The 27,662-nt window shown below is 42.2% G+C and overlaps 3 protein-coding genes and 1 pseudogene across 3 annotated transcripts; all 4 read left to right on the plus strand.

The window, feature by feature from the left end:
• Positions 1-13,142: 13,142 nt before the first annotated feature.
• On the plus strand, positions 13,143-15,383 carry LOC133743931 (cysteine-rich receptor-like protein kinase 10). The gene is made up of 5 exons (XM_062172012.1): positions 13,143-13,523; positions 13,619-13,829; positions 13,925-14,162; positions 14,274-14,424; positions 14,881-15,383. The coding sequence occupies exons 1-5, from the start codon at positions 13,158-13,160 to the stop codon at positions 15,253-15,255; spliced, it is 1,341 nt and encodes a 446-aa protein (XP_062027996.1). The 5' UTR covers positions 13,143-13,157; the 3' UTR covers positions 15,256-15,383.
• A 152-nt stretch (positions 15,384-15,535) lies between these two features.
• Positions 15,536-18,298, plus strand: LOC133707023 (uncharacterized). Its single transcript, XM_062132569.1, has 10 exons — positions 15,536-15,746; positions 16,079-16,214; positions 16,527-16,622; positions 16,761-16,845; positions 17,042-17,163; positions 17,326-17,350; positions 17,436-17,519; positions 17,607-17,636; positions 17,723-17,825; positions 17,901-18,298. The coding sequence occupies exons 2-10, from the start codon at positions 16,107-16,109 to the stop codon at positions 17,971-17,973; spliced, it is 726 nt and encodes a 241-aa protein (XP_061988553.1). The 5' UTR covers positions 15,536-15,746; positions 16,079-16,106; the 3' UTR covers positions 17,974-18,298.
• A 403-nt stretch (positions 18,299-18,701) lies between these two features.
• Positions 18,702-21,639, plus strand: LOC133706569 (uncharacterized). The gene is made up of 10 exons (XM_062132101.1): positions 18,702-18,958; positions 19,316-19,411; positions 19,669-19,753; positions 19,956-20,077; positions 20,366-20,390; positions 20,486-20,569; positions 20,668-20,697; positions 20,793-20,895; positions 21,025-21,089; positions 21,439-21,639. Exons 1-9 carry the CDS (start codon positions 18,866-18,868, stop codon positions 21,086-21,088), a joined length of 702 nt encoding a protein of 233 aa, XP_061988085.1. The 5' UTR covers positions 18,702-18,865; the 3' UTR covers position 21,089; positions 21,439-21,639.
• A 192-nt stretch (positions 21,640-21,831) lies between these two features.
• On the plus strand, positions 21,832-27,294 carry LOC133745017 (uncharacterized; annotated as a pseudogene).
• Positions 27,295-27,662: the final 368 nt, after the last annotated feature.

Raw genomic sequence — 27,662 nt, forward strand, 5'->3', positions numbered from 1 at the left:
CTCGCTTTAGAACCTTCTTTGTTTTAGCAGCCTTCTCGACGTCTAATTGACTTTGTTTAAATCTTGACAGATTGCCGCCGCTCTGGCACGCAAACGCAGTCGCACTGAGCTCAGGACTGATCCATGGGCAGAAGACGAGCCAACCGCTGATCGACTGGTAATGCTTCTCTCCCGGAACATTGATGCCTTGTCTTGTTATGTATAGCTCATAACGTTTCTATGCTTCAGGTTCGTCGCAGGCTTTCAAGGCCAATTTGGGAAGGATCCTCTGCTGCCAGCGAGGGCGTATCTGGTACAAACGCCCAAGAGACCGATGGTGGCCCTCCCTCTGCGATCAATGCGGCAAACCAAATGCAGTTGGTTGTAATTCCAGAACCAGTTATAGTTGACGGTCCGCCTGAGGCTGAAGACAAGATGTCTCTCCTTCCTACCTTCCGCGAGGAACCCATTCCCCTTCTGGCCTCGACGGTGCCTGACCTGGATCCAAACCTTGGTGAAACTGCTCTAGCGCCAATGGTAGATCTCCGCGAGCCAGCAGCTGAAGAGGTAACTCTCTTAATCAAAAATGTTCATCTTTTCCCTTTGGCTTGGTTATTCTGAAAGTATCCCTTTTCTTTTTAGGGTCCAAACGCGGAAGTAGCAGCAGAAGAAATCGCGAACGAGGATCCTGCTGAACCTGTTCCTAATGTGGTTGGCCAAGAACCTGCTCCCCATGCCCCCCAAGTCACTGAAGCTGGGGAACCTGAAGAAATTCATGAACCAGTGCCTGAAGCTGTACCTGTCGCGGAGCCTCCTGAGGCCCCTGGCGCTGAGCCCCCTACTCCATCCACTTTAGAACGTTTAGCTCGCGTGCTTGAAGTGACCCCACCTGGGGTTGTAGATGAAGCCAGGGAAGGTCTTCGTCGCCTCTTGGGTCCCGATATACTGATTCCTGGTGCGCCTGCGAGAGTTTTGGAGTATCTGAGGGTGCTTCTTCGCGAGGGTGCTGTCACTGAAGAACAATTCCAAGAGGTTGATGGACTGCTGCAAGATCTCCCACAAGGGCTTAACGAGAGGGCAGTCGCTAACGCGCAGGCTAGACAAACTGAAACACACTACCAAGCTCTTACTCATCAAACTGACAATGCCCGCGGTTTCTTGGGTGATCAGGCTGATCTCATCAGGGATCTGACACTTGAGAGGAACCACCTGAGATCCCAGATTCTTTCATTTCAAGCCCGTTTGATCGAGGTCACTGCTATGCTTGCCCACGCGGAGCCTCAATTGGAACAACCCCTCGCTGCCTTCGAGACGCTGTCTCAAGAATTGGCCCAAGCCCGTGTGGCAGCCCAACAAGCTGCTCAAGCTGCTGCGGATGCTAACTTTCGACTGGACGAACTCTTTCTCCGCTTGACCCGAGCAGGCCGGAGACTTTTAGGCCCCTAGTTACTGGGCCCATATTTGTATGAACAATATTATGAATAATATTTAAAATATTTAGCCCAGCTTGCTTGGCCCAAATACATGTTCAGATTTTCTGGCAGTTTAGCGTTTAATTCACCTTTATTACTGTTGAAACTGGTTGAAAAGATATTCTCGAAACAAAGCGGTTATCTCCTTGAAAACTGCCCCGCTTTCCACGTGCTTTCAATCATCTTCATTTCCGAGATCTTTGCATTCAATTCCATCGATACTCTTATTGATGGCGTTGAACGTACTTCAACTGCCCCTCTTAGAGTCGAGACCACTGAAACTGGTCCTATAAATACATGTGCTTGTGAGAAGAAAACCTCAAGCGAATATGGCTTTCCCAGTAATAGTGTCACAAACCCTACTTCTCTTTCTTCTGTTTCTGAAATCTTCTCCTTACGATCTCAGCCTCAAACCCAAATCCTTAGGTCTTATGGCTTAATCTCAACACCTGGGTAGGTCTCATGGCCTAATCTCAGGTCCATCCGCATGTCTTTGGTCTCTGGAAATCCGGATGGGAATCACCGGTTTCAGTTAGGCTGAAGAACACGCGGCGCTCCTAACGCGGCGGAAAGAGATTTGAGTGATCCCTCTCCTCAGATTTCTCGCGTGGAGCAGGCGGGAGAAGAGCGGGCGGCCACTCAAGGCCGAGCGTTCTTTTTTCGCAGCCTACCTCTAGGGCCAGACTGTCTGACTTATGTTTTTCCCCTAGAGGTAGATGTGGTTGTGAGTTGCGCTCTCCTGCAGACCATCTCCATCCCGGAGGGTAATGGATTACTTCCTTCCCTCCATCTTCAGTACAAATGAGAGCAGCTGCAACTCAGATCAGATAAGACATGTGGGTGAAGAGAGGGAGAGGAAGAGAACTTTTGATCATAGCACCGCCCCCTTGTCACCGCAAGATTCAAGATTTCAGCAACTCTTATGATTTGTGGGCCACTTTTGGCCTTGTAACCTGCAAATGTAATAGTTTCGATTTGTATTGCTTCTGGCCGCAAAGCCACTTTATGAATGAAAGTTTCTGAGTATTATTGCAAAAGAAACTGTTATAAAATCAGGCCTCATGTATAGGCCATTACATATATGTATATTCTTAACACATCTTGTCAAGAAATTTGAAAATAAATTGCTACAAAAAGTATTGCTACAATATACAGCCTCTGTGAAGGCTACAAAAAGTATTGCTACAATATACAGCCTCTGCGAAGGCCTGAATATATAGGATGTTGCCCCCATAGGATTCGTAGGTGAAGGGAAGACAGGAGGCGAAGGCCACAAGAAAGGCCTGAGTAAAATGGATGTTGGGAACTGACGAAGACTATGTTTGCCCCCCTGTCTGAGAAGGGGAAGCTGGAGGGTATTTGAACTCCCAAACACTAGGGTAATACTTCTTCAGGAATCGTCCGTTGATGGGGTTGCGATGGATGTCCCCGTCCAAATCTTTGAGGTGAAAGGCCCCGCGCTCCAAAATGCGGTGAACAACAAAGGGTCCTGTTTGGCTCCAATTTTGTTGCAGCTGGTCAACAGTCTCTTTTATGCGCGGGCGTGCCAGCACCGTTCGGGTGCGGTCGTCGGGGGTGTCCCTTGACCTGACTTCTATCAAGCGATTGTAGACGAGGAGAGCACCAACCTCGTCGTGGGATTCTTTATGCCTCGTGGCGAGGACTTTTGTTGAGCTTCTTGAAAATCACAATCGATACTCGATGTTGTAGATCGAGCAGAGCGAGAACCACTGGGAAGTAGAGAGAACTTGCTAAAGCGTGACTTTAGCTTGGCTGGGTTGCTAGGGCGTTACCCTTGCTTGGCCGGTTCTGTAACCGTTGTGGTCGCGGCACTACCGTCGGCTCCCGAGGAGACTAGGACCGAAGCACGTTGACAGAGGGTTTGGTAGCACTGAAAGTCGGCTTCTGAGAAGACTAGGACTAGGAGTGTGATCACCTATAAGAGAAAGAGAAGGAAAGGAGTTGCTCTTAGAGAGGTTTGCTCTAGAGAGAACTTAGATCATCTTAGAGATGTTTTGATGTATGAATGAGTGAATTGGTCTATGTTGTAGCCTCTATTTATAGGCTACCAAGCAACACTATTTGGCCTTTAAACAACTCATAATGGGTTAGGTTTTAGCACTTAAACATTAATGGAATGTTAGGTTTGAATACTTAAACACTTAATGGAATTTGTTAGGTTTAAGTCATTTTCTGCTCCCTTATCCCTCAATTTTTATCTCTACTAAGAACTCAGATTCAACCTTCGATTTCTTCATATGAAATGATCCACCATGAATGTAGATTATTGTGGTAAAATTTCAGAATTTATTTCCATGTGGTTGGGCCGGAAATGCTGCTGGACCTCTTACAGGTCCAGTTTCCAAGTTTTGCTTCTGCAGAAAATTAGACTGTTTGTTTGAAGGTTTTCCACTCCGAACGAGCTTTGGCACTCTTCATAAGAAATGATCAATGGGATGTCTAGAATTAATCTGAAAAGTTTCAACTCATTTGGAGTTCGGATGGTTAGTTCGCCATCCCTCATTTCTTGTCTAGCTCGCTTTCTCCTAGCCGAAGTAGGAAAATGTGCTAAAGTTGATTTTTCATTTCCATGTTTGGTAGGCCTTATTTAGCCTCTTAATAATATATTTTTGAACTTATCGAAAATATATATGTGAGCCACTGATATTGGCTCAATTTCTCCAAGACACGCTTTGTCAAACCAAAATGCTCATTTTGGGTCCAAACAAGTCCTTCCCATCGCAGGGTCCATTTACTGCGACCTGTCAACTTCTCACCAAAGGGAAGAACAGCCTTCCAAACAAGGTCACCTTCTTTGTAACTACGGCCACGCGTCCTCTTGTCATAGGCGCGAGCAACACGCTGTTTTTCCATTACCAAATTATCCAAAGCTATTAAGCGCTGCTCGCTGAGGTCCTCATGTTCTTGCCACATTGCTTGGACATAGTCTTCGCCTATCAAGTGATGCTGATCTTGGACTCGCAAGGATTGAACGTTAAGTTCTAAGGGTAAAACTGCGTCATGACCAAACATGAGTGCATAGGGCGTTGTAGCAGTGGGATTCCTCTTGGAAGTGCGATAAGCCCATAATGTCTCATACAGCGTGCTGTGCCACTGGCGAGGGTTTTCAACAAGCATCTTCTTGAGAAGGGTGATAATAATCTTGTTACTGGCTTCCGCTTGACCGTTGGACTGAGCATAATATGGAGTGCTGTGGATGAATTGGATGCCCAACTCGTTGACAAGTGTCTCTACCTCACCGCCCATGAACGCTGCCCCCCTGTCGGAAACGAGCACTTCAGGGATACCAAACCTGCAGATAATGTGCTGGAAAAGGAATTGGCGAATGGTGGCACCAGAAGCCTCTTTCAAAGGTGCAGCTTCGACCCATTTGGTGAAGAAGTCTGTGGCCACGATGATGAACTTGTGTTGAAGGGAAGAATGGGGGTGAATCATCCCAATCAAGTCCAATGCCCAACCGCGCGCAGGCCAAGGCTTAATAATAGGTTGCATGGGAATGTTGGGGATGTGCTGCACTGGGCCATGTGCCTGACAATCTTGGCATCCTTTTGCGAACGTGATACAATCCTTCAAAATGTCAGGCCAATAGTAGCCATGTCTCCTGATAAGCCAACGCATCTTAGGGCCCGCTTGATGGGCGCCACATACTCTTGTATGGACCTCGCGCATTAGCCGTTTTGCTTCGCTGCCATAGACACATCTGAAGTCCATGCCATCCTCCCCGCGTCGTCGCAGCTCATCGCCCCTGAGGAAGTAGTTCAAGGCAAGAAAACGAACCTTCCTGTCTGTCGTAAGATCTGGATGCTTGAGGTAAGCGATCAACGGAATTCGCCAATCGACGTCAATAGGTTCTAGGACAGCGACGACCGGGTCGTCGGGCGGGTCAGGCCGTGCGAGCCATGAAGGCAGCATGCGGCGCTCAACTTTCAGTATGCGCTCGCGAACCCCATATTTCAGTGTAATACCTGTAGCCAATTGAGCAAGCTCATTGGCCGCAAAATTGCGCTCGCGGGGTATGTATTCCAAATCAACGTCATCAAACTGATCCAAAAGCTCTATGGCGCGAGTGAGATATGGCACGAGCAAACAGCTTACACACCTGTATTTCTCCTGGAGCTGATTTATCACGAGCAGAGAGTCACCGCGTACCTGAACGTCCCTTACCCCCATTTCCAGCAAGACTTCCAGGCCAATAATAAGGGCCTCATACTCTGCCTGGTTATTAGTGCATTTAAACTCCAATTGGAAAGAATAGGAGAAACGATCGCCCGCTGGGTTTTCCAGAACAATTCCGGCTCCTGCTAATGTTTCTGTTCTCGATCCATCGAAGAATAATACCCAGGGTTGCAGTGAGACAGTGGCTTGATACCATATTGCATACTCTGGGATGTGCGCCAAATCTGGTCGAGTTGCGGTGGTAATCGCTATCTCTAATTCCTTGACTGGGGGAATATCCAACATAGGGTGGTGTGCCAAAAAATCTGCAATAGCTTGTCCCTTCACTGCTTTCTGTGGAACATATTGTAGCGAAAATTCGGATAGAGCTAATACCCATTTGCCAATGCGGCCCCTTAGAATAGGGCGCGACAACATGTACTTAACCAGGTCGGTTTGAGCGATGATGCTTGTAGTAAAGGATAACATGTAATGTCGCAACTTGCAAGCGGAGAAGTATAACGTGAGACACAACTTTTCCATAGGAGAGTACCTTGTCTCGCAATCTGTAAGTGCCCTACTGAGGTAAAAAATGGCATGCTCGACACCTTCTTCATCGTCTTGGGCAAGTAAGCTACCTATAGAGACTTCAGCCGCTGAAATATATAGTTTTAACGGAAATCCAGCTCGCGGGGGAACCAGGACTGGTGGACTCGCTAAATAGGCCTTGATTTTTTCGAAAGCCTCTTGATGCTGAGATTCCCACACAAACTCATTCTGTCCTTGCAACTTCAGCAATGGAGAGAAGGGCTGGATCTTTCCTGCAGAGTTAGAAATAAAACGTCGTAGGAAGTTGATTTTACCCAGCAGGCGTTGTAGCTCCTTTTTAGTTTGTGGAGGGAACGCGTTGATGACCGCGCTCGCTTTATCCTCAGGGACCTCAATTCCCCTCTGATGTACAATGAAGCCCAGGAAATCTCCCGCTTGAACGCCGAACACACACTTGGCGGGGTTCATCTTCAGCTTATGTTGGCGCATTCGCTCGAAGACTCTCCTGAGATCTATGCCCAAGGATATCGTGGAAGATCAGGTTCATGGCTCGCTGATAAGTGGCCCCAGCATTCTTCAGCCCAAAAGGCATAACCACATATTCGAAAACACCCGCGAATCCAGGACATCGGAATGCAGTTTTATGTCGGTCCTCCTCCGCGACCGGAATTTGATGATACCCTGCGGTGCCATCCATAAAGGACAGTAATTCATGTCCTGCTACAGCGTCTACCAACATATCCGCTACCGGCATGGGGTAAACATCTTTAGGTGTAGCGATATTGAGGTCTCTGTAATCCACGCAGACCCTCATCTTACCGTTCTTCTTGCGAACCGGCACTATATTAGATAGCCATTGATTGTATTTGGCCACTCTGATAATGCCTGATTTCTGCATTTTCTCAACTTCCTCTTTGACAAGGACTTGGGTTTCTGCATTCATTCTTCGCGGTTCTTGTTTCACAGGCCTCTTGTCAGGGAGTGTTGGTAGCTGATGGCAAACCAAATCCGATGACAGGCCGGGCATATCTTCATATTTCTCTGCAAAGCAGTCTTTGAATTCCAGTAACAACTCAATAAGCCTCTGTTTTTCGCTAGGCTCCAAGTAAGCACTGACAGCCACTTCCATAGGCTCTTCTGTCGTTCCAAGATTGACCTTTTCAGTAGGGTCTCTGACCTTAGGGGGTGTGTCGTCCAGCGCTGCCGGAGCGAGCTGAATTTCTACCTCCTCTTCCTGTTCCTGATCAGAGAACTCTTCATTGACGGTTTCTAAGGTTGCGACTCGATCATAGGCCTCTTTCTCCACTAAGTACGAAGATAATCTTTCATACAGCGAGTGGAGGGCCTCTATCCCTTCCTCTGGAAGGTCGTAATCCATTAATCGTTTAATGGTTTGGGCACAGCGTGGCCAGGCCTGTCCAAGCCTTCCTTTACGAGCGTGAGCCCCCACTGTGCCAAATCAGAGGCCGTCACCCCTGTGGGGCGGCCCTTGTTATCGATGCCACTGACTTGCAATGGAGTAATAGGCTCCAAGTAGTACCTGGCATCTACATAATTCGCGGAAACTGGAAATGGACGAGGGTCAGCTTTGATCACCTCAGCCTTATCTGTCTCTCTGTTCCACATAATGAGTTCCTGATGGAGAGTTGATGGAACACAATAACTCCGGTGGATCCAATCCCTGCCCAGAATAGCGCTATAGGCTGCATAACAGTCAGTTACAAAGAAAGCATAAACACCCTCTGCAGGACCAACCTTGATGCGCAAGAAAAGTAATCCCAAGGTCTTCGTCACAGTCCCTGCGAAGTTCTTGAGTGTAAGGGATGTAGACTGGATTTTCTCTTTCTTGATCCCAAGCAAATGCATGGTCCTGGTAGTGATGACGTTCACAGCAGCTCCGGTATCAACCATAATCTTGCTAACTTTGGTGCCACCAATCTCCGCTGTGATTTACAAAGGTCGCATGTGTTGAACCATAGCGGGTGTAGGCCTGGTGAAGCTCATGAAGAATTCTTTGCTGTTAGCATCTTCTGTTTCAAGAAAGACAGCCTCCTCTACAGGTGTTGTGATCGCTGATGTGATCTGCAAAGGTTGGGCGCTATTTTCCTCAGTTTCTACACAATCCTGCGCGGCGACTGGTAGTGCATACCTCGCGGGGAGTACGTAAACCATGTTGCAAGATGTATCGGTCACAACTGTTCCATCCATGTCCTCTTGCAGGTTCAGCTTGGGTTCTTTGACAGGTATGTCCGTATTGAATTGCTTGGCCAGCCGCTCTACCAATGATTCCTCCGTAAGGCCTTTCACCTCGCATTGCTCATGCCCCGATATCACGGTGGCTCGCTCAGGCGAGTTGGACTTTGGGTCGCTTGTTGTAGTTACCTCAGGGGTAACAACGACACTCTGGACCTTTTTAGATTTCCACTGTAGCGTATTGGCAACTTTGTCCTTGTCCCCCAGTCTCTCAAAAACTGAGGATTTGGCCTCTGATTCGTCGCGAAACAACTTGCGCCTGATATGTGGTCGCCTAGTCGGCGAACTCTCCTTTCGAGCTGGCGGAGGTCTCCTCTCGTCTGTAATCCTGCAAAAAACACTGGGCTTAGATGCCCCTTTTGCTGAGCTCGCTTGTTTCTGGAAGCTGCGGGGAGTGATTAATGGCTTAGCAACTAATGTCTCCATCTCTTTCTGATACTGTTCAGGTGATTTGACCAGCTGCGAAGGTTTGATCAGACCCTGGTCCAGAGCCTCTAGTGCGCGTTTGGCTTCTCCAAATCTGCGCTGCAGTTTTCTCTTCTTGGAAGGACTTATTTCCACTGCCTTCCCCTTTTCCCTTGTGTACCACTTACCTTCCTTAATCGTGGCGGCAGAAGCAGGAGGTATGTAGGGCTTGGTCAAGATGTCTTTGCGCTTGATCATGGCCTTCTCTTCTGATTTCTGATCAACCGCGGCCGCTCTCAACCTCTGGAAGAGATTGGAATCCTTTGGGGATGGTGGTGATTCCAGTTTCTCGTTTTTTCTTGGACTGGAAGGTTGATAGTTCTGTGATGGCGACGACCATTTGATGGGTGGGAGAGAACCAAAACGAAATGTCTGCTCGCCCTCCTCGCGTGACACCTGAATGCCACACTCTTCCTTGCATCGCGAGCATAAAACCACAGATGAGGCTTTACCCACTGGCTCAAACTTCTTCTTTGCAGGAGGCTCATCCCTGTCAGGTTGGTCTCCTTTCGCCTTTTCATTCAAATCTAGGGTTGGTTTCCTCCGACTCTGCTTAATCCAGTTCACGTCGACCATGTTGACCCCAGTGTCAGGAAAAGGGTTCAGGTCTACGAGCGCTGCCGCTGTTACTGGAGCCTCTACCTGCAAACTACCATTATTAAGCCATACCTGAATCTGGTCTTTGAGTTTCACACAGTCTGCTGTATTATGATTCCACAGGTTGTGAAATTTGCAGTACTTCTTCCCCTTTAGCTGGTCTGGACGAGGAAACGGTCCAAAGTCGGTCTTTACCATCTTCGCGTTGATCATCTCATCTAGGATTTCATGTGCCTTATTGGCATCATATGTATATGCCGCGAATTCCGGTTTGGTGAAGGCCATTGATTTGAGCTTGACAGGTTCTTTGGAAATTTTCAACTGTTTCAAGGCTGGATTCTTTCTCCCTGTCAACTCATAAGCAGCGATGTCATTATCCTCCTCTTCATCATCATCTTGACTCAACTCTTCACTGTGGTGGGGATAGTAGGGGTCATAAGTAGCCGGTTGGTAGCTCAGGGCCGCTACAGTGCGATGTTTTCCTGGTACATATGTCCCCTTGGAAGCATTCTTCCTTGCATCAGTTTCTCTAAGGAGATGCTCGAAGCTGCCCACCTCTGTGATGAGTTCTCCCATTGACTGGATCATGCTGCCATGCTGCTTCTTTCGCTGTCGAGGCTCTAGACCCTTGATCGCCAACTTGATCAACTCTTTCTCCGGCAGGATCACATTCAGTTTGGCCTTCTGAATCTGGAAGCGTTGAAGGTATGCAACGGCGGATTCAGTAGGCTACTGAGCCATCTGGGTAAGAGAAGCCAAATCAACTTCAGGCTCAATGGCTCCAAAAGTTTCTCGAAAGAGTTTTTCCATTGCGGGCCAATCTGCCACTGTTCCTGGTCGGAGTTTGGAAAACCACCTGAAAGCCGCTCCCGAAAGAGAAGTGCCAAAGATCCTGCACTTGAGGATGTCATCATTCTGGTACTGGCCGCATTGCACTTTGAACCTGGCCAGATGAGTGATTACATTCTCGGTGTCTTCCCCTGAAAAAGTAGAAAATATGATGTTTTTATATCACCTGGGAAATGGCGCGAGCATTATATGCGGCGGGAAAGGTCCCTCATAGACCCCATCCATTTGGGCTCTCGGGTTAGCCAGCCTGATCATCTCCTCGACCTCGTCTCGTCTAACATATTCCGGGCCTAGAGGAGGGGGAGGTATTGCCATAGTGTGGCGAGCAGCCTGTATGGGTGTTGCTTGGTTCACAATTGCTGCCTCTTCTCCCATCTGGACAGCGCGGGTTGTAGCGGGCTGTTGAAAAGTCACTGCCGGCATAGGCATCTCTTTTGTCAAAGCTGTTATCTTGACAGGATTACCAGCTTGGTCAATCCCGTAATAACCTCCTGGCAGCTCTTGATATATGTTTTCCGCCCTGTCGCTGTCGTACCGAACGAACACGGTGGAGTCGGACGGAGCTGTGCCACCTTTCGATGTCTGCTGCCTCTGTCTGGTGGTCTGCCCGCCTGACGAAGTAGCCCTTTCTTTGCTACCGCCAATAACCAGCGCTTGTTCTTTATTTTTCTGTGGCGTAGCAGCAGTTGTTGTGGGAGGTGTAGTGGTGTTGCTGCTAACTTTCTCTCGCTGATTCGGCGGCACGTACTTGCCTGAACCAGAGGGTTGGCCAAGGGAACCCAGGATAACGTTAGGATCACCTAACGTCTTGTTCAACACTTCTCTAGCTTGGTTCAACTCGGCTCTTTGCATGGCCACCTCTGTTGCGAGATTTTCTCCATCTTTACGCAGACTTGCCATATCAGACGCTGCCTGCTTCGTATGGTTCTCAATAATCTCTATCAATCCTTGGTGGCTCCGGTTCTGGTTCTCTGCAATACTTGTAGCATGAGCCCTTAACGCATTCTCTGTTTGTGAGATTTGTTCTGTAGTCTCCACTGACTGTCGGGAAAGACGTTCGTGTATCTCACGTATAATCTTATTTGTCCTCGCGTTTTCCCTTTCAAAATCAGCGGCGATCCACCTGCTATGATTTTCGACGTTTTCCCTCATGATCGCGAGCGCGACCTCGGTTGTTGCTTCCTCTGGAATAGGCTTCGCAACGAAAGCCTCTATTCCTCTACTCCCCACTGTGTTGGAGATAGTGGTAGTGACAGGCTCATTGGCCTGAGTAGCAGCAGTAGTTTGACCCTCAGCAGCGGTCTGGTGATTCTCTCCTTGTTCCGTTGACATATTGGAGGATTCGGAATGGAGAGAGAATCTTTGAATAACTTGTTCTTCAGAAAGACCACGACACTCCGCACGAGAATGCGGTGTGTAACTGGAGGTCTTATGCTTTGAGCAGTTAGCGTACCCCTTTTGGTAAGGGTTTTCGCTTGACTTCCCAATGGCTAACGTTCACGAAAAGACACTAGTTGGTCCCACTGGGCGTGCCAAAATGTTTGGCGCAAAAACCAGTTGGCTTGCAAACTGTCTCTTTTGAGCGTGTGCGCAGGCGTGCCAGCACCGTGGGGTGCAGTCGTCGGGGTAGTCCCTTGACCTGACTTCTTCTTCAAGCGTTGTGGACGAGGAGAGCACCAACCTCGCCACAAGGTTCTTCTCTAGCCTTTCGGGAAATGACTTTCTGCCTTACGGATAAGGACTTTGGGTGTGATCTCTTCGCGTCACCGAATCGATACTTAGTGTTGTAGACTAAGCAGAGCAATCACTGGGAAGTTTGGAGAAAGCACGGGTTGCGCTAAAGCGTGACTTTAGCTTCGCTGGGTTGCGAGGGCGTTACCCTTGCTTCGCTGGTAGTAACGGTGGCGGTTGCGCTTGCAGTCGGCTCCTGGGGAGACTGGGACTGGAAGTACGGTCGCCAGGTTGATCTGGTGATGCTGACAGTCGGCTCTTAGAGAGACTAGGACTGGCGGCACCGGGTTTCAACGAGGTTGAAGGTTTGCTCCGGGGAGGCTTTGTAATCGCTAGGATTGATTGATATGAGAGAGGTCCTTTATTCGTCCTTGAAACCTGGTATATATACCTAGGGTTTCGACTGCTCCTTGCCACAAAAGGATTATTGGTTGAAGTTTCCTATTCAATCCTCGCTACCCGACTCCAATAAGGTTTCGTATTCCTTATGGATCACGGAATGGGTGAAGCTGTAACCCAAACCCGAATAGGCTTATTTTTGGGCCGCAGGTATCGGCCCGCTGTACTGAATCCACTAAAGGATCTTGCCAAAATTACTTTTGGGCTCAAACAGTTACAAAAAGAAAAAATTAATTACAAATATCAATGATAGGTGCTAAATCACTTGCAATATCCGTACATTAAAAAAAATTCCTTCTTAATTTGCATCAAGATATTCGAATTATTGACCGTAGCCCTAAGTCGTGATCATACTAATAAATCCAAATCCAGCACTACACTTTGAATTATTGACCATAGCCTTAAGTCGTGATCATACTAATAAAATTCAGATCTTAATCACTTGTCAAAATAACATAAAAAAAAAAACACTACACATTAATCAAGGCAGAATGTGAAGAAAAATTCATGAAGCAAAACAAAGCACGGAAGATAATGTTGAAAAGTAACGAAGCAGCAATTAATAAGAAGGAGACGATTAGAAGTTGACCATCTGAAACCAAAAAACGAGTTGAATTGCTAATCCCAAATCAAATACGTATCTGACTTCGGTTATCAAAATGACCCGCCAATAAAAAATAATAAAAAATGCAGCCAACAAATATGAAGGAAGTTCCATCACGAACAATACAAATCCCACATGGAAAAGACAGACGAGTCAAGCACTACTTATTTAGATGTGAGGAAATAGTCACCACCGAAATCCATCTCCCTCCTCTCCCCACAACGTCGTCGTTTTGTGTACAAGAGTACAAATCCAGTGGAGCGTCTCTCATGGATTGTTGCTCCGGTTTGTGTGCCTGCTTTGCCGGAAAAGGCGCGCAGAGCCAAGACGACGACGACGATTCGGAATCGTCTGACCTGTTTTTTGAGTTGCAAGCTCTGCAAATCGCCACCGGTTTCTTCTCCGAGGTCAACAAACTCGGACACGGTGGCTTCGGCCCGGTTTACAAGGTACGTAATTTCCCAATCTCGAACTCGAAATTATTATTATTATTTACCACTGTATGTGAGGTAAAGTTGTGAGCTTTTTGTGGTTAAAAATTCAGGGTCTGTTGCCAAATGGGGTAGAAGTAGCTATAAAGAAACTTTCTTTAGATTCAAGGCAAGGAGTGAGGGAATTTACCAATGAGGTAAAACTGTTACTTAGAGTTCAGCACAAGAATTTGGTAATGTTAATGGGGTGTTGTGTACAAGGACCTGAGAAGATGTTGGTTTATGAGTACCTTCCAAACAAGAGCCTTGATTACTTTATTTTTGGTATGTAAAAAAAAAAATAATGTTGTGGAATTTTTGTTTGGTGGTTCAAAACTGGGGTAATGAGTTAGTGGTGAATTGTTGTTGTTGTTGTTCAGATCAAAGCAAATCTGCATCTCTGGATTGGATGACGAGGTTTCGGATTATAATAGGAGTGGCTAGAGGTCTTCTTTACCTTCATGAGGAGGCGCCGCTGAGGATCATTCATAGGGATATTAAAGCAAGTAATATATTGTTGGATGAGAAGCTTGATCCGAAAATCGCGGATTTTGGATTGGCAAGGCTGTTTCCTGGGGAAGACACTCATGTAAATACATTTAGGATTTCTGGTACTCAGTGAGTAGTTTCTGTTCTTTAGTCCTCTTTTGCCTTTATGCTATACAAAGTTTAGTCACATTGTTCCATGTTTTGTTTCGCAACTTGACTCAATTATTTTGTTCAATGTAGTGGTTATATGGCCCCTGAATATGCAATGCATGGATATTTGTCGGTGAAGACGGATGTTTTCAGTTATGGAGTATTGGTGTTAGAGATTGTCAGTGGGAGAAAGAACCATGATCGACAGCTTGATAGAGAAAAGGCAGACCTCTTGAGCTATGTAAGTTGCATTTATTTTGTGTACAGATTGTACTGTTGATGCAACTTTTGCAGAAATTAACTTAAAAGTATGAGCCCTCGATAGTCTAAATGGATGATCATCTATTATATGATAGATTAAAGGAGAAGCTTAAGTTAGTCCAACCTTCATTATCATCATTGATGAGTCTAATTTTTAAGAATTTAATCTTGAATTTTGATCAATTGTCGAAAGGCCAACTTGTTTCACAAGACTAGGCTATCTGAACCTGCATTTCATGTAACACAACTTGAAATGCAGTTCATTTCTGTGGTTTTATAATATGAGTACTTGATGAAGTACTACCTAATTCAGCAGTCTTGGTGTTTAAGTAAAATTAGTTTGCAATGTTGGTTAGCAACTTAGCATACAAGTAGAGTTTTTTTGTTGCTTCTGTTGGACGAATAGATGAGCTTTGTTCTTTGCTCTCTTCTGCAGACATGGAAGTTGTATGAAGCAGGGAAGGCATTGGAATTAGTTGACCCAGCCCTAGCCAGGTGCAATCGTGATGAGGCAGCAATGTGCATTCAGCTAGGGCTTTTATGTTGTCAGGCAAGTCTTGCAGATAGGCCTGACATGAACTCTGTTCATCTCATGTTTTCAAGCGATTCATTTACTCTTCCCAGACCAGGTAAACCTGGACTTCAAGGCCGTGGAGGACGGTGGACTACTACCTCTACTTCGGCCTTTACCAACAATACTAATGCTAGTAGTGGATTCACTGGTGGTACCAAGGTTTCTGGGGGCAGTAGTTTTGTTGAGGAGTATTCTAGAAATTCAATTTCTTGTTCTTCTATTGATGAAGGTAGGTAGATCACTGATGAATGACCTCCATTTGTAATTTAAAAGTGTTGTGATAGCTCCATTTATGTGATGTAAAGTAATTCTCTCAGCTATGACTCTTATGCTAACATAATATAATTGATTTTATTATTTTAATTTGATAATTTCCTGCACTAGGAAATAGGGATGACATAGTTGCTCTTTTTAGTCAAATTATTAGAAACAAAATACTATTATGAGGTCCAGCCTCAAATTAAGGCCATCCACGTAAAACAAAAACTCAAAATGTATCGCAGGTAACAAACAGAAATCATGAATGAGAAACAATTAAGAATCTGAAATCAACCGATCCCAGAAGCCAAATATTTGTTCAGATTCAGAACCAGAGAGGGTGGGTTGGAGGTTGGAGAACCTCCTGCCCTAACCGTAATAGACCACCACCCTCTTTTTGGTTTTTCGTGCTACAGTTTCTGCAGCTTCTGCTAATAGCTTCAATTCAACTGCTGAAATCCAACTTGCAGGTGTCAAATCTCATTCATCTCATAAAATTTCAATGGTTCAATTTCCAGTTTCTTCCTCATAAGCTTTCTGCAAGCATTTGATCAGATTACCTAGGAGAAACTTGCTGGCTTAGCAAAAAAGTAAACTAGAAAGGTCACAAATTCTATATATTAAAATAAAATGTGATAAATAATTAAGTAAATAATGAAATGCACACATTGTTCTTGCACCACAAAATGTCAAACTATAAGACTGCAGTTCCTTTTTCACTGTTCTGAACTGAAATGAATGGAATAGAATCGCTGCAATGCTTTCAACTTTAATTAACAAAAGAAAAAAACCGCTCTTGCAGTACTGGCTTTTAAAAGAGCAGAGAAGATATGGACATTTTGGACTTGAGGATAAATTGGGAACTCAGAAGATGCTGCAACCATGATCAAGTGATATTTCTGATCACTACTGCTATCTCCATTGTCATTATACTTGTGGTAATCTCTTTCTCTCTATCGATTATGGAGACTGCTTTATGAAAAGCACTTTGGAACTGTGATCAAATTTTAGCACAGTAGTTTCCTGGAAAATGGACATGGCTAATTACACCTGTTCTTGTTTTACTTTTTAAGTAAATATGCAAGACACTAGTGTTTTATCAACATTGTTCTAAACTAGAGTCTAGTCCCTTGGTGCAGAAGCATCATAGGTCATACACTGCTTTGAAAAATTTCATTAACTTTGAATAGAGAATACTTAAATCTGCTGTGCAAGTCATGTAAATGAAATCAATCTTCACTTGCTTGTAGCTGTGGAGGACAGTAGTGATGACACCATTTAAGCTTATAACTGTGTTTCTCCATGAGGTGAGCCATGCTTTGGCTTGTTGGCTTACATGTGGGAAGGTAAGAAATTCTTTCATACTTTTTAAGTAAAACTTTCATAGCTCTCTCCCTTGATGAAATGTAACAGAATGGTTGGCTTGCTCTAGCCTATATATTTTGCTGAACTTAAGACAGGCAGTGATACATATTAGCTTGCAGGTGGAAGGGATTAAAGTTCATGCAGATGAAGGTGGAGTCACACAAACCCGTGGCGGTGTATACTGGTTAATTTTGCCAGCAGGATGTACTTCATTTTATCCCTGTCCCTGTTTTAATTACTTTTCAGTTACTTGCCTCTGTAGCTCTTCTCCACTTAGGAAATACAATGTGACCAGAAATGCTTTTAGCATTCTACTCGTTGATTTCTTCTCTCAAATCGATCTGAACAAGTACTGGTATAATTGTAAGCTTTCTCATGTATCCATTTTGTGGCACACCAGATCTTGGTTCATCCTTTTGGGGGATGGTATTGATTCTTGCATCTACGAAAGGAATTACTGCACAAATAGCTGCCGGGTGTTTTACTGTTGCTCTAGTTGTTGTGCTCTTCTTAGCTAAAAATGTAAGTACTAAACTTTATTTATCAGTTACATTTTGAGGCTAGGATGGACTCTTGAAAGTATTTCAGATATAGAACACCTTTAGCATTGGAAGCTCTCGCATTCTTGACAAACCTAAACTGATTCTTTATCCTTTTGTGTTTGTGCTGCTTGATAATTTACAGTGGACACTTCGAGGCCTTTGTCTAGGTATGCATTCCACAATTCCAACCCTGACATATGACTACTACAGAATGCAATATGTAATTTGAACGCTTACATATTGTGCCACCAGGTTTCCTCTTTTTCTTTGGTCTAATTTGGTATCTCCAAGTATACACACCTGTTCGTATGCTACGTGAAGTGATTCTGTTTACTGGTAATTGCAACTCAGCTGTTATTGATTACCAAAGTAGCTTATGATGTATTATTGGTTACAGCAATCTTTTGTTTTTATCAATTACAGGTGTAATGAACAGCTTGTTTTCAGTTTATGGTATGGGTTCAAACACTATCTGATCCTCAATTTTACTGCCTGCTTTGGTGCTCTATCATACTAGTATTGTAATGTACACGATGCAGATATCTACGACGATCTCATATCCCGTAGAATCAATTCCAGTGATGCTGAGAAATTTGCAGAAGAATGTCCTTGCTGTACTGGTTGTGGTTGGGGTGTCATTTGGTGAGCTTCTTATCACATGCAAGAAGAAATGATCTAATTAGTGTTCTACATCTCATGTGTGTTTCCTTTTTGTAGGGGTTTCTTTTCTTTTGTGTATCTTTGTGTGGCTCTGTACCTTGCTCTTGTGATTTTGGCTAATAAGCGTTGAGCTATGCGTTATACTTAATGTCAATGTGCATCCAGCTTCAACATTTTTGTGTCGTGTCAAACAAGCGTCGCATTGCAGATAGTCCCGACATGCATCACATACACCATGTAAACCTCGACATCAAGGCCGTGGAGGGTGTTGGCTTTCACCAATACTATTGCTGGTAGGGGATACATTGGTGTCACTTAGGCTTCTGGGAGAAGTAGTTTTATTGAGGACTGTACAAATACCAATGTCTTATTCTTCTATACCTCTATTCATGAAAGTAGTGTTGTGTAGTAAAACAATTTTTTCGTAATTATAAGCTAACTGAAAGATAGTATAATTTGTTGTTCTTTTCGGAGTAGTAGATTAAAGAACTACAGTTATCCTAGTTAAAAACATGAATCTGATAATAAGTCTGGTTATCCTTATGTGACAAACAAATCAACAGATTCACTACTTGATACTTCTGAGCATTCCAATCCTTAAATCCAAGAGCTTTTTCTGAAAGCAATCCCAGTTACATTCACTGTAATTAAACTTCAGGACAAAAGAAAATTAACCGCCGCTGTTCAACTGGAACACTCTCAATTTTAAAATGACGGGATCTAAAAGTACTATGGGAAACCGTGTATCCCGCATAGACAAAAGTCTTTGAAGTCAATAGGGTATGGAGCAATGTCCTGATTGGTTCAACAAAATTCCGGAATTTAATTATTTATGTGGTAGATACTAAAGTTAAAGGTTCTTTCTTTTTTGGTGCTTATAAAAAAAGGTTTTTTTCTTTTGGTTCTGACCTTCCAAGTTCAAATCTTTTCTGGACGGACTCTCCAAGTTTTAAATTCAAACTCATTAAAACTACCCAAAATTTCCTTTCTGAATACTTTGTTCTCTGTAAAGTGGGTCTCTGATGGAGCCGAATTGGGGACTGAAGAATTGCTGTAACCATGAGCAAGTGGTGTTTCTCATTACTGTTTCTGTCTGCACTGTTGTTATACTTGCGGTAAATGCTTATCAATCTCTCTGTTATCTCTATAAGATAGGAATGGTGTTTCTGTTAGATTAGTTTTGGGTAGAGATATAGTTGAGTGTTTTGCTTTTCTTTTGATGTGTTTGAGAAGTTGGGTTGTTGGCTTGATCTGGGTTCATCTTTGTTTTTCAAGAGCTTTCCAAAGTTTCAAAATTTATGAGCCAGAGCACTTTGAAATTATGGAAGCTAATTTCTTGTTGTTGGTGAATTTTGGGACTTGGGATCTTTGGCATTGCTTCTCATTTACTCATAAGTTTGAAAGCATAAATAGTTAGATGGATACTTTGTGCTGTTTAGTAATGGAGATGGTTGTTTTGTTGATTCTTGTAGCTTTGGAGGACAATACTGCTGAGACCGTTTAAGCTTGTCACTGTCTTTCTTCATGAGGCTAGCCATGCTATCGCTTGTAAACTAACATGTGGTCATGTAAGAAACTCTGTTCTTTCACACTTTGATTTACAGGTTTTATAGTATTCATATTGAAATTTCGCAACTGAATTCATGTAAATGCTTAAGGAGCCCTAGACCCAGAAATTGTATCACTGTAATGAAGGGGAGAGTCATCTTGACTCGAACAATCTTGGGTGAGGTGGAATTCTAAGCTATTAGTAGCTTCCTAATTGGTTAAAGTTAGAATAACTTACATTTATTGAAGGCAGGTAATGATATAGGTTAGTTTGCAGGTGGAAGGAATGCAAGTTCATGCAGATGAAGGTGGAGCCACACAAACCCGTGGTGGTGTATACTGGTTAATTCTGCCAGCTGGATGTAATTTCACTTTCTCCTTCCAATATTTGTTTCTTAATTAATGGCATCTATAGTACTTCTCTATAGGATTTGGCAAGCATAATGCCTAACTTTTGTTTAAGGTTTAGAAATTTTGGGTTAAATTTGATCCGTCTCTCAGTCTGGATCAATAAGTCTCATCAACTGTAATCTTTCTCATCTCTTTGTTCATGTGGCATACCAGATCTAGGTTCATCCTTTTGGGGGATGCTCTTGATTCTTGCATCTACAAATCTTCTTACAGCACGGATAGCCGCTGGATGTTTTCTAGCTGCCCTATTTATTACTCTCTTTATAGCTAAAAATGTAAGTACTACTGATTACTGAACGTCTTTTACTTGATTTTGATTGTTGCATGTTCAATCTAAATTGTGCCTATGAAGCATTTGGGACTATCAATACTTTTACACTGGATTTCATGCAAATTGAATGCATAGGTATGTCATGTAAACTGATTGATAACAGCATGGAATCTCTGCATTCCTGAAATTCCTGAGCTGATAACTTTATTTGCCTTTAATGTAAAGCTTGCTTCTATCGCTATTTAAACTCCTTCTCCTTTTGTGTTTGTGTTCCCCGCTTGATGATGTACAGTGGACACTTCGAGGACTTTGTATAGGTATGCATACCACATTGCAATAAAACATTTTTGTTATGACATTTAGCACTGAATGCAATATGACATTTATATTGTTTATGTGTACATACCACCAGGATTCATTCTTTTCCTTGGTGTAATTTGGGCTCTGCAAGAAACAACAAAAGTTCGTATACTTCGGTATATTATTCTCTTTATAGGTAACTGCAACACTTCTTGTATACCCTACTTGCCTATAATTACTTTTCTTTCTTTTGAAATATGATTCTCACTTGTCCTTTATTTTCTCTGATTGCAGGTGTGATGAACAGCTTATTTTCAGTATATGGTATGAATCCACAAAAAAATGAATTAGATGATCCTCAAGTTGACTGTATGCTTTTGTATTCACATATGCCTTATAATTTTCATGTAATGTTACAGATATCTATGATGATCTAATATCCCGTAGAGTTCATTCTAGTGATGCTGAGAAGTTTTCAGAAGAGTGTCCTTGCTGTACTGGTTGTGGATGGGGTGTCATATGGTGAGCTTCTTATTGTTAATGAGATTGCTGCATGAGGAATTCCTTTCTTCTTCTGTAATTACTTTTAGTTGCACTAACAAGCGGCATTACATCTGTTGTGATTTTCTAACTCTGAAAGCTTGCTTATAGGGGCTTAATATCTTTCTTGCTTCTCTGTGGAGCCATGTACCTTGGTCTTGTGATTTTGGCTTGAGGTATGTTTTGCATCATAGTTCTTCCCTTCTTTCCTTCTGTGGTAATAATATTTTGACTGTCATTCTAAACGGCTAATGTACACTTCTCTTATGTGACCGTCACGGGAACACATAAATACTCTGTGTAGTTCCAAATGGGAATTTGTAATCTCATACATTTTCGGATTTTCCATTCATCTGGTAGTTGCCGGTTGGTTGTGTGTGATTAGCTTAGTTATCAATCACTTAATATTGGTCCCTTATCTGTGCTTATAGCTTTTGGATCTTAATGTGATTATGATCTTATGCCTATATTTTCATGACAATTCCTACAGCGGATTAGTCAATAATGACTGCTGTATCTGTGCAGGATACAAAATGAGGTGAAAAAGATTCAATTGCTGGAATGCCCTGATACCTATTTGTATGTGGCTTTGACAGACAATATTTGGAGTACCTTATCATTTTTATCAAGGAGATTTTCTGATCATGCCAACTCCTGTAAAATCATTCTTTTCAACATTGTGGAGCTCAAATATCTCATTTATGACAACAAATTTTGTTTATTGGACGTGCTCGAGTATCCCATAATCTTTTGTGTAGTAACCAAGTCCAAATGAAATTCTTCTCTTTTCTTTCTTTTCTGTTTTTTTTTTTCAAATTTGAACTTCAACAAGCATGAGTCTGTTACTATTAGAAATATACCAATTCAAGGGTGTACTCCATCCTGATTAAACACTACCTTATGATTTGGGGCTCTGCTTTTGAAATTTGGATTTAAGTTCAAAGTTCAAACTTCTAATTGATCACCTCTTTTCCCATAGCAGATTAACAAATAATGAAGAAATAATTCCCCTTTTTCTTTTCTCCTTTTCTGGTCATGACTAGTACTTGATTGGGGGTACACACATTTCTTCCATTTAGGTATGTACATGAGTGAAAGAATAGTGTAGTTCAATTCATTTGGACATTGGAGAGACACAGACTTGACTCTCATGAATTATGATTGTACAACTTTCTGTCTTTTGCATAAAAAGTAGAAACAAGGTCTTCGTCTCTCTGTTATACAGACGAAGACATCAGTCGGAGAAGAAAAATATGAACAAGCAATTTTGACTCGAGTCTTGGTCTCTGTCTTTTGCGCCCTTTTAGCAGAAAAATCTATAAAAAAGAATGAAGATGAACAATTTTCTGTACCTTTATTGGTTTCCATTTCAAACGGTTGCTGCAAAAAATCCTAATCGAGCTTGGTAGCCAGATCGGTGCTTGCACTACTAGGCTGTTTGAGCTTGCTGAAGTAAGTACTTATTTGTTTCTTAAATGTTTGATGTGGGTATGATTTGGAAGCATAAAGATTGATTGTAACTTGCTTTCTTAAATTTTGTAGGACTGTTAAGTAATTTCTTTTAGTTAATTGATTCCATGGCATTGCAACTTGTTGCAAAATTTTCAGGAAAAAATTATATTCGAATCATAGTCATGGAAAACGGTATAGAGAGCAGTTGTACATATATTGTTACAGAAGATCATGAGTCCAGAGTCATTGTTGAAGGATTGGAGAATACCATGACAGCAAAGCTTCGCAAGAACTCACTCTGGTCTGGTAAGAGCTGCATTTTCAGAGTTCCCGAAGTGCTTCGGAGGCATAAACCAGAGGCATATGTACCTGATGTTGTGTCAATCGGTCCCTTTCACCGAGGCGGTGAAAAATTTCAACCCATAGAAGATGTGAAACAATGGTACTTACATAACCTTCTCTCTCGCATGAATATAAGCTTGAAAACCTTAATGGAAGGCATTGATAATATTATTGAGTTTGAGAAACGCGCCAGTGAATTTTATTCAGAACCCCCTGATCTTAGCCGGGATGATTTCATAGAAATGCTGATACTTGATGGTTGCTTCATGGTAGAACTATTTTGGAAGTATTTCTGTCGGTCGTGGATGCGTTTATGTAAGAAAGATCTAGTTCCAGCTGAAGTACTGAATTGATAAATGATAATGACCCTATAATCAACAAGGACTGCATGATCCAATATATTTACCATGACCTTTTGCTACTAGAAAATCAGTTACCTTGGTTTGTTCTCGAGTGTTTATATAACCTTACTCTGGAAAAATACATCCCCTTATTTCCTCTTAATACAATTGTGCTTGCTTCCTTTTGCTCGCAAGAATCACTGAGGAGTATGTTGAAGTTCTATCTTAACCACCGTAATGATGATGATGATCACGATTATGATGCTGGTAGTGGTGATGCTGCTGACGACTTTGATGGTGAGATTTTGCACATGCTTAGATCTAGTAAGAACTGCCACAACTTTCCGATTTAAGAATAAATCAATTCCCGGCTTAGAGGTAAAACTGCCTCCTGCAACAACTCTCTCAGAATCGGGTATTCAATATATGCTATTTTGATCAATATATGCTATTTTGATCAATAGCCTCATCGCATCCAGCAAGGATATGGATTTTCTTGGTAGGAAATACATAATCGGTTACCGGTTTAGTTCCGAAAGTGCTTCCCAACTCTTCAACAAGCTTTACGACGATACAACTCTCAACAGTTGCTATTATGGTGAACTGTGCACTAAAGTGATCGTGTATAACAGCGTTTCGTGGAACAGGTGGCAAGAAAACTTGAAGCGCGATTACTTATCTAACCCATGGAAGATTACTCTTCTGGCTCTCACCTTATTGCAGACCGCATTTACCATTCAGCAATACTACCACTCTCCTCGTCAGTGATTACTGTTTGTTAACTAGTTTACTTTGTGGTATTCATTTCCTTATTTGGTAATGTATCTTGATGTATGGGATTTCAAATAAAAGTTGGATTTGCATATGGATGAAGTTCCTTGATTTATTAGTAGGTTCTGGTTCTGTCATCAATATAAGATGCCTCTAACTTATAGTTTCATTTTCACAAGTCATTTCTCATTTCCTTTCCATAAACTATTGAGCATGATCTGGTAGTTAATGGATTGCATACAATGAAACAATTGTATACGTATATGAAAAGAACTTTCACCCTCGATTGGAATGATTGGATTGCTGCAGACATACTGCAACATAACTGTTAAGTATATGGGTACTATACCTTAGCCTCATGTTTTATATCTTTGTATGTTGGTTCATATGGAAATGGCACAACAAATGTACATTTGACAACTCATTTCAATGTCCTTTTTATGCTGTCAAGATCGTATTGAACTATCTTTTTGAATGGCATGAAGTAAATAAGAGGATGGAAACTACTACTTCCTCTAAAGTTTAGTTGCTCGGCTGGTGAAAACCAAATTTGGGCCAGTTCAACCATCATTTGCAGACTTCCATCTATACCTGCCTTTATTGCTCCAGTTGTCGACGATGTTATAGGAATATAGGCCTTGTTTCTACCACAACTACTATTTTTCAATTTTTTGTTTCTTCTTGGGCCTTGGGCCCCTATTGTATCAAAAAAAAAAAATTACATCCAAAAATTGTCTCTACTTCTACTTGAGAAATTTGCCTGTGCTACGGTTAAGCCATGTCAGCATGTTGACATGGTTAGACGAGTTAATAAAATATTGACACGTGGTAATATTTATTAAAATGAGATTATACCTCATCTCCAAACTCAGACACCGTTATATGCTTGTACATTCTCTCGCTGTCATCCAGGTCAGGGCTTGCCCAAAGGCAGCTTTGGCGACAGCCCAGGGCCCAAGGGAAGGTGGGGAACTATTTTTATATGTATTTTATATACAGATCCTATCCAGCGCGAAGCTCCACTTTGAAATTAAAGTAAAAATTTAGAGTTTAGGGTCACTTTTCGATCGCATATCTACATCTCGACCGTTCAGTTTTTAGGTACTAATGTATAGATCATCTCTGCAAATTTTTAGCCAAATTGATGATCTTTAAGGTATCTAACTCGCTTAAATCAATGGACGAATTGAATCTGTCTAACCTGAACCGTACTAGCTTTAAGGCAGTTATCAATGCTTTGGCTGAAAATTTGCATTGGTAGATGGAACAAGTGGCTAGCCCGATTGAAGCGTGATCATTGTTCTAACCCATGGAAAATCACTTCTTTGGTTGCAGGCTCTATCCTTCTGGTTCTCACCATATTGCAGACCTCATATACCATACAGCAATACTATTTTCCTCCTCAGTGATATTTGTTAACTAGTTTAGTTTATGGTATTCGTTTACTTGCAATGTATTTTGATGTACGACTTGTTCGAGGAAATTTTAAATAAAAGCGGGATTTGCATAGGAGTGAAGTTGTTTGTTGATTATGAGGAGGTAGTCGATCATCTGAGATGCTTTCAACTTTTGATTTCAAAGCTGTTTCTCATTTCTTTTTCATTCTCATTTATTTTTACTCTCACATCTGGATGCTTAGCTATAATTTGTTCCTAAAATATGAGCTGGGGGTGATGATTGGATCACAGACAAACAAGTACATGCAAATTTGATCACCTACACATTGTAAGCGAATAGAAAGAGACGTATGCACGAATCAGGACTAACTACGCTAAGCCACTAAGGGACAAAAGAAAGAAGGATAATTCTATGAAACCCTTGTCATACAATTAAATAAGGCCAATGTCTTGTAATAAGTAGATACTATTTATATTACTTTGTTTGCAACTTCGCAATGAGCCATTTGGCCGTCTGGTATCGTTGCTATTGAGGCATTTCAGATACAAATTAATACTAAAAACAAAAACATCAACTTCATCAGCGGATAAAAAGAGTGAGCACTTACTGCACAATTAGTTTTATAAATACTAACAAGGACAATGGAGCTTACTTTGGAATCAGTCATGGGAAACTACATAGAAAGATGGTGTGATGAGCATAATAGTTTGATTGTTGTACGTAGAATATGACAACAAGGGCACAGAAATTGTTGAAGCATTGGAAAAGACCATGAGCGCTAAGCTTCGCAGTGATTCACCCTTGTCTGCTAAGTGCTGCATCTTCAGAGTTCCCGAGGTGCTGCGAAGACATAAACCAGAGGCTTATCAACCTGATGTTGTTTCAATTGGACCTTTTCACAGAGGTGGAAAACAATTTCAGCTAATGGAAGATGTAAAACAATGCATGGTATTTACATAACCTTCCCTTGCGTCTGAATATAAATATGAAAACTTTGATCCAAGGCATTGATAATGTTGTTGAATTTGAGAAACGTGCACGTAGATTTTACGCACAACCACTTGATCATATTAGCCAGAATGACTTCATAGAAATGATGATACTTGATGCATGCTTTCTCATAGAACTATTTCGGAAGCTTTGCTTTCCGGAAAATAAGCTTTCTTGTACAGGAAGTGTCCCTCTAGTTCAAGAAACAGATACTGGCAATGAACCTATACTGAAGATGGATTGCATGCTCCAATATTTATGCCATGATCTTTTGCTACTAGAAAATCAGCTACCTTGGTTTGTTCTTCAGTGTTTGTATAATCTGACCGCATCCCTACCCTTGCCTCACCATACTAGTGCTCAACTTTTTCAGCTTAGAAGCATCACTGGCCAGTAATTTCAAGTATTATTCCAAACAAAATTCTAGATATAGAATAGTACACATACTTGATTTAATAAGAACTGCAATTGTTGTCCCAAGCAAAGTATTTTGGTCTAATAACAATAGATCAGAGTCAAAATTGCCTCCTGCAAATATTCTCTCAGAAGCTGGCATTGAATTTAGAAGGGGTGCTGCTGAAAGCATATAATGAGCATAGATTTCAGAGATGGCACTTTTATGATTCCAGAACTAGCAATTGGAGAGTTGACTGAACCATTGTTCCGGAACCTCATTGCCTTTGAACAATGTTATCATGGCCGCTCGCATAAGATCACATCTTATGCCCTGTTAATGAATTACCTCATCAGCTCCAGTAAGGATATGGATTTCCTTTGCGACAAAGGAATACTGGTTAATTGGTTGAACTCTGAAGATGCTTCCCAATTATTCAACAAGCTTTACAATGACACTGTTCTCAAGCAATTAATCTACTATGGTGGACTTTGTGCTGAAGTGAATAGATATTACAAAGTTACATGGAACAAGTGGCTGGAAAAATTGAAGCGTGATTATTTATGTAATCCATGGAAAATTACTTCTTTGGCTGCAGCCTTCATCCTTCTGGTTCTCACCCTATTGCAAACCACATACACCATTCTGGAATACTATTATCCTTGATCATAGGGACTAGTTGATTTACTTTGTGGAACAAAAATACATTTGTATAGTATGAATGTTGAGCTCACACATTTTATAGCATGAGCAGTAGGATGATTGAATTTTAACACTCAATGGTCTCATACTGTTAAAATTCTACCTGACTGGTGTATACGAGATTACTATGAAGTTTCATTACTTATACTAATTAAAGGAATTTGAAATTAATATTGAAAGGCTTAGACCAGAAAAAAGTCGGAGAGCAATCAAATTTTTAGGCTTTATATGTTTTTTGTTGCATATGCTACTTGATCATATGGACTCTTGAGCTTAAGGAACCTTCACCTATTATTCAATAAAAATATGAAAAGCGTGCACATATAAAGTGCAGCAGTCTTGATTGAATTTTCCTTCCC

The sequence above is a fragment of the Rosa rugosa genome, chromosome 4 (assembly GCF_958449725.1).
Source record: "Rosa rugosa chromosome 4, drRosRugo1.1, whole genome shotgun sequence".
Classification (NCBI taxonomy): domain Eukaryota; kingdom Viridiplantae; phylum Streptophyta; class Magnoliopsida; order Rosales; family Rosaceae; genus Rosa; species Rosa rugosa.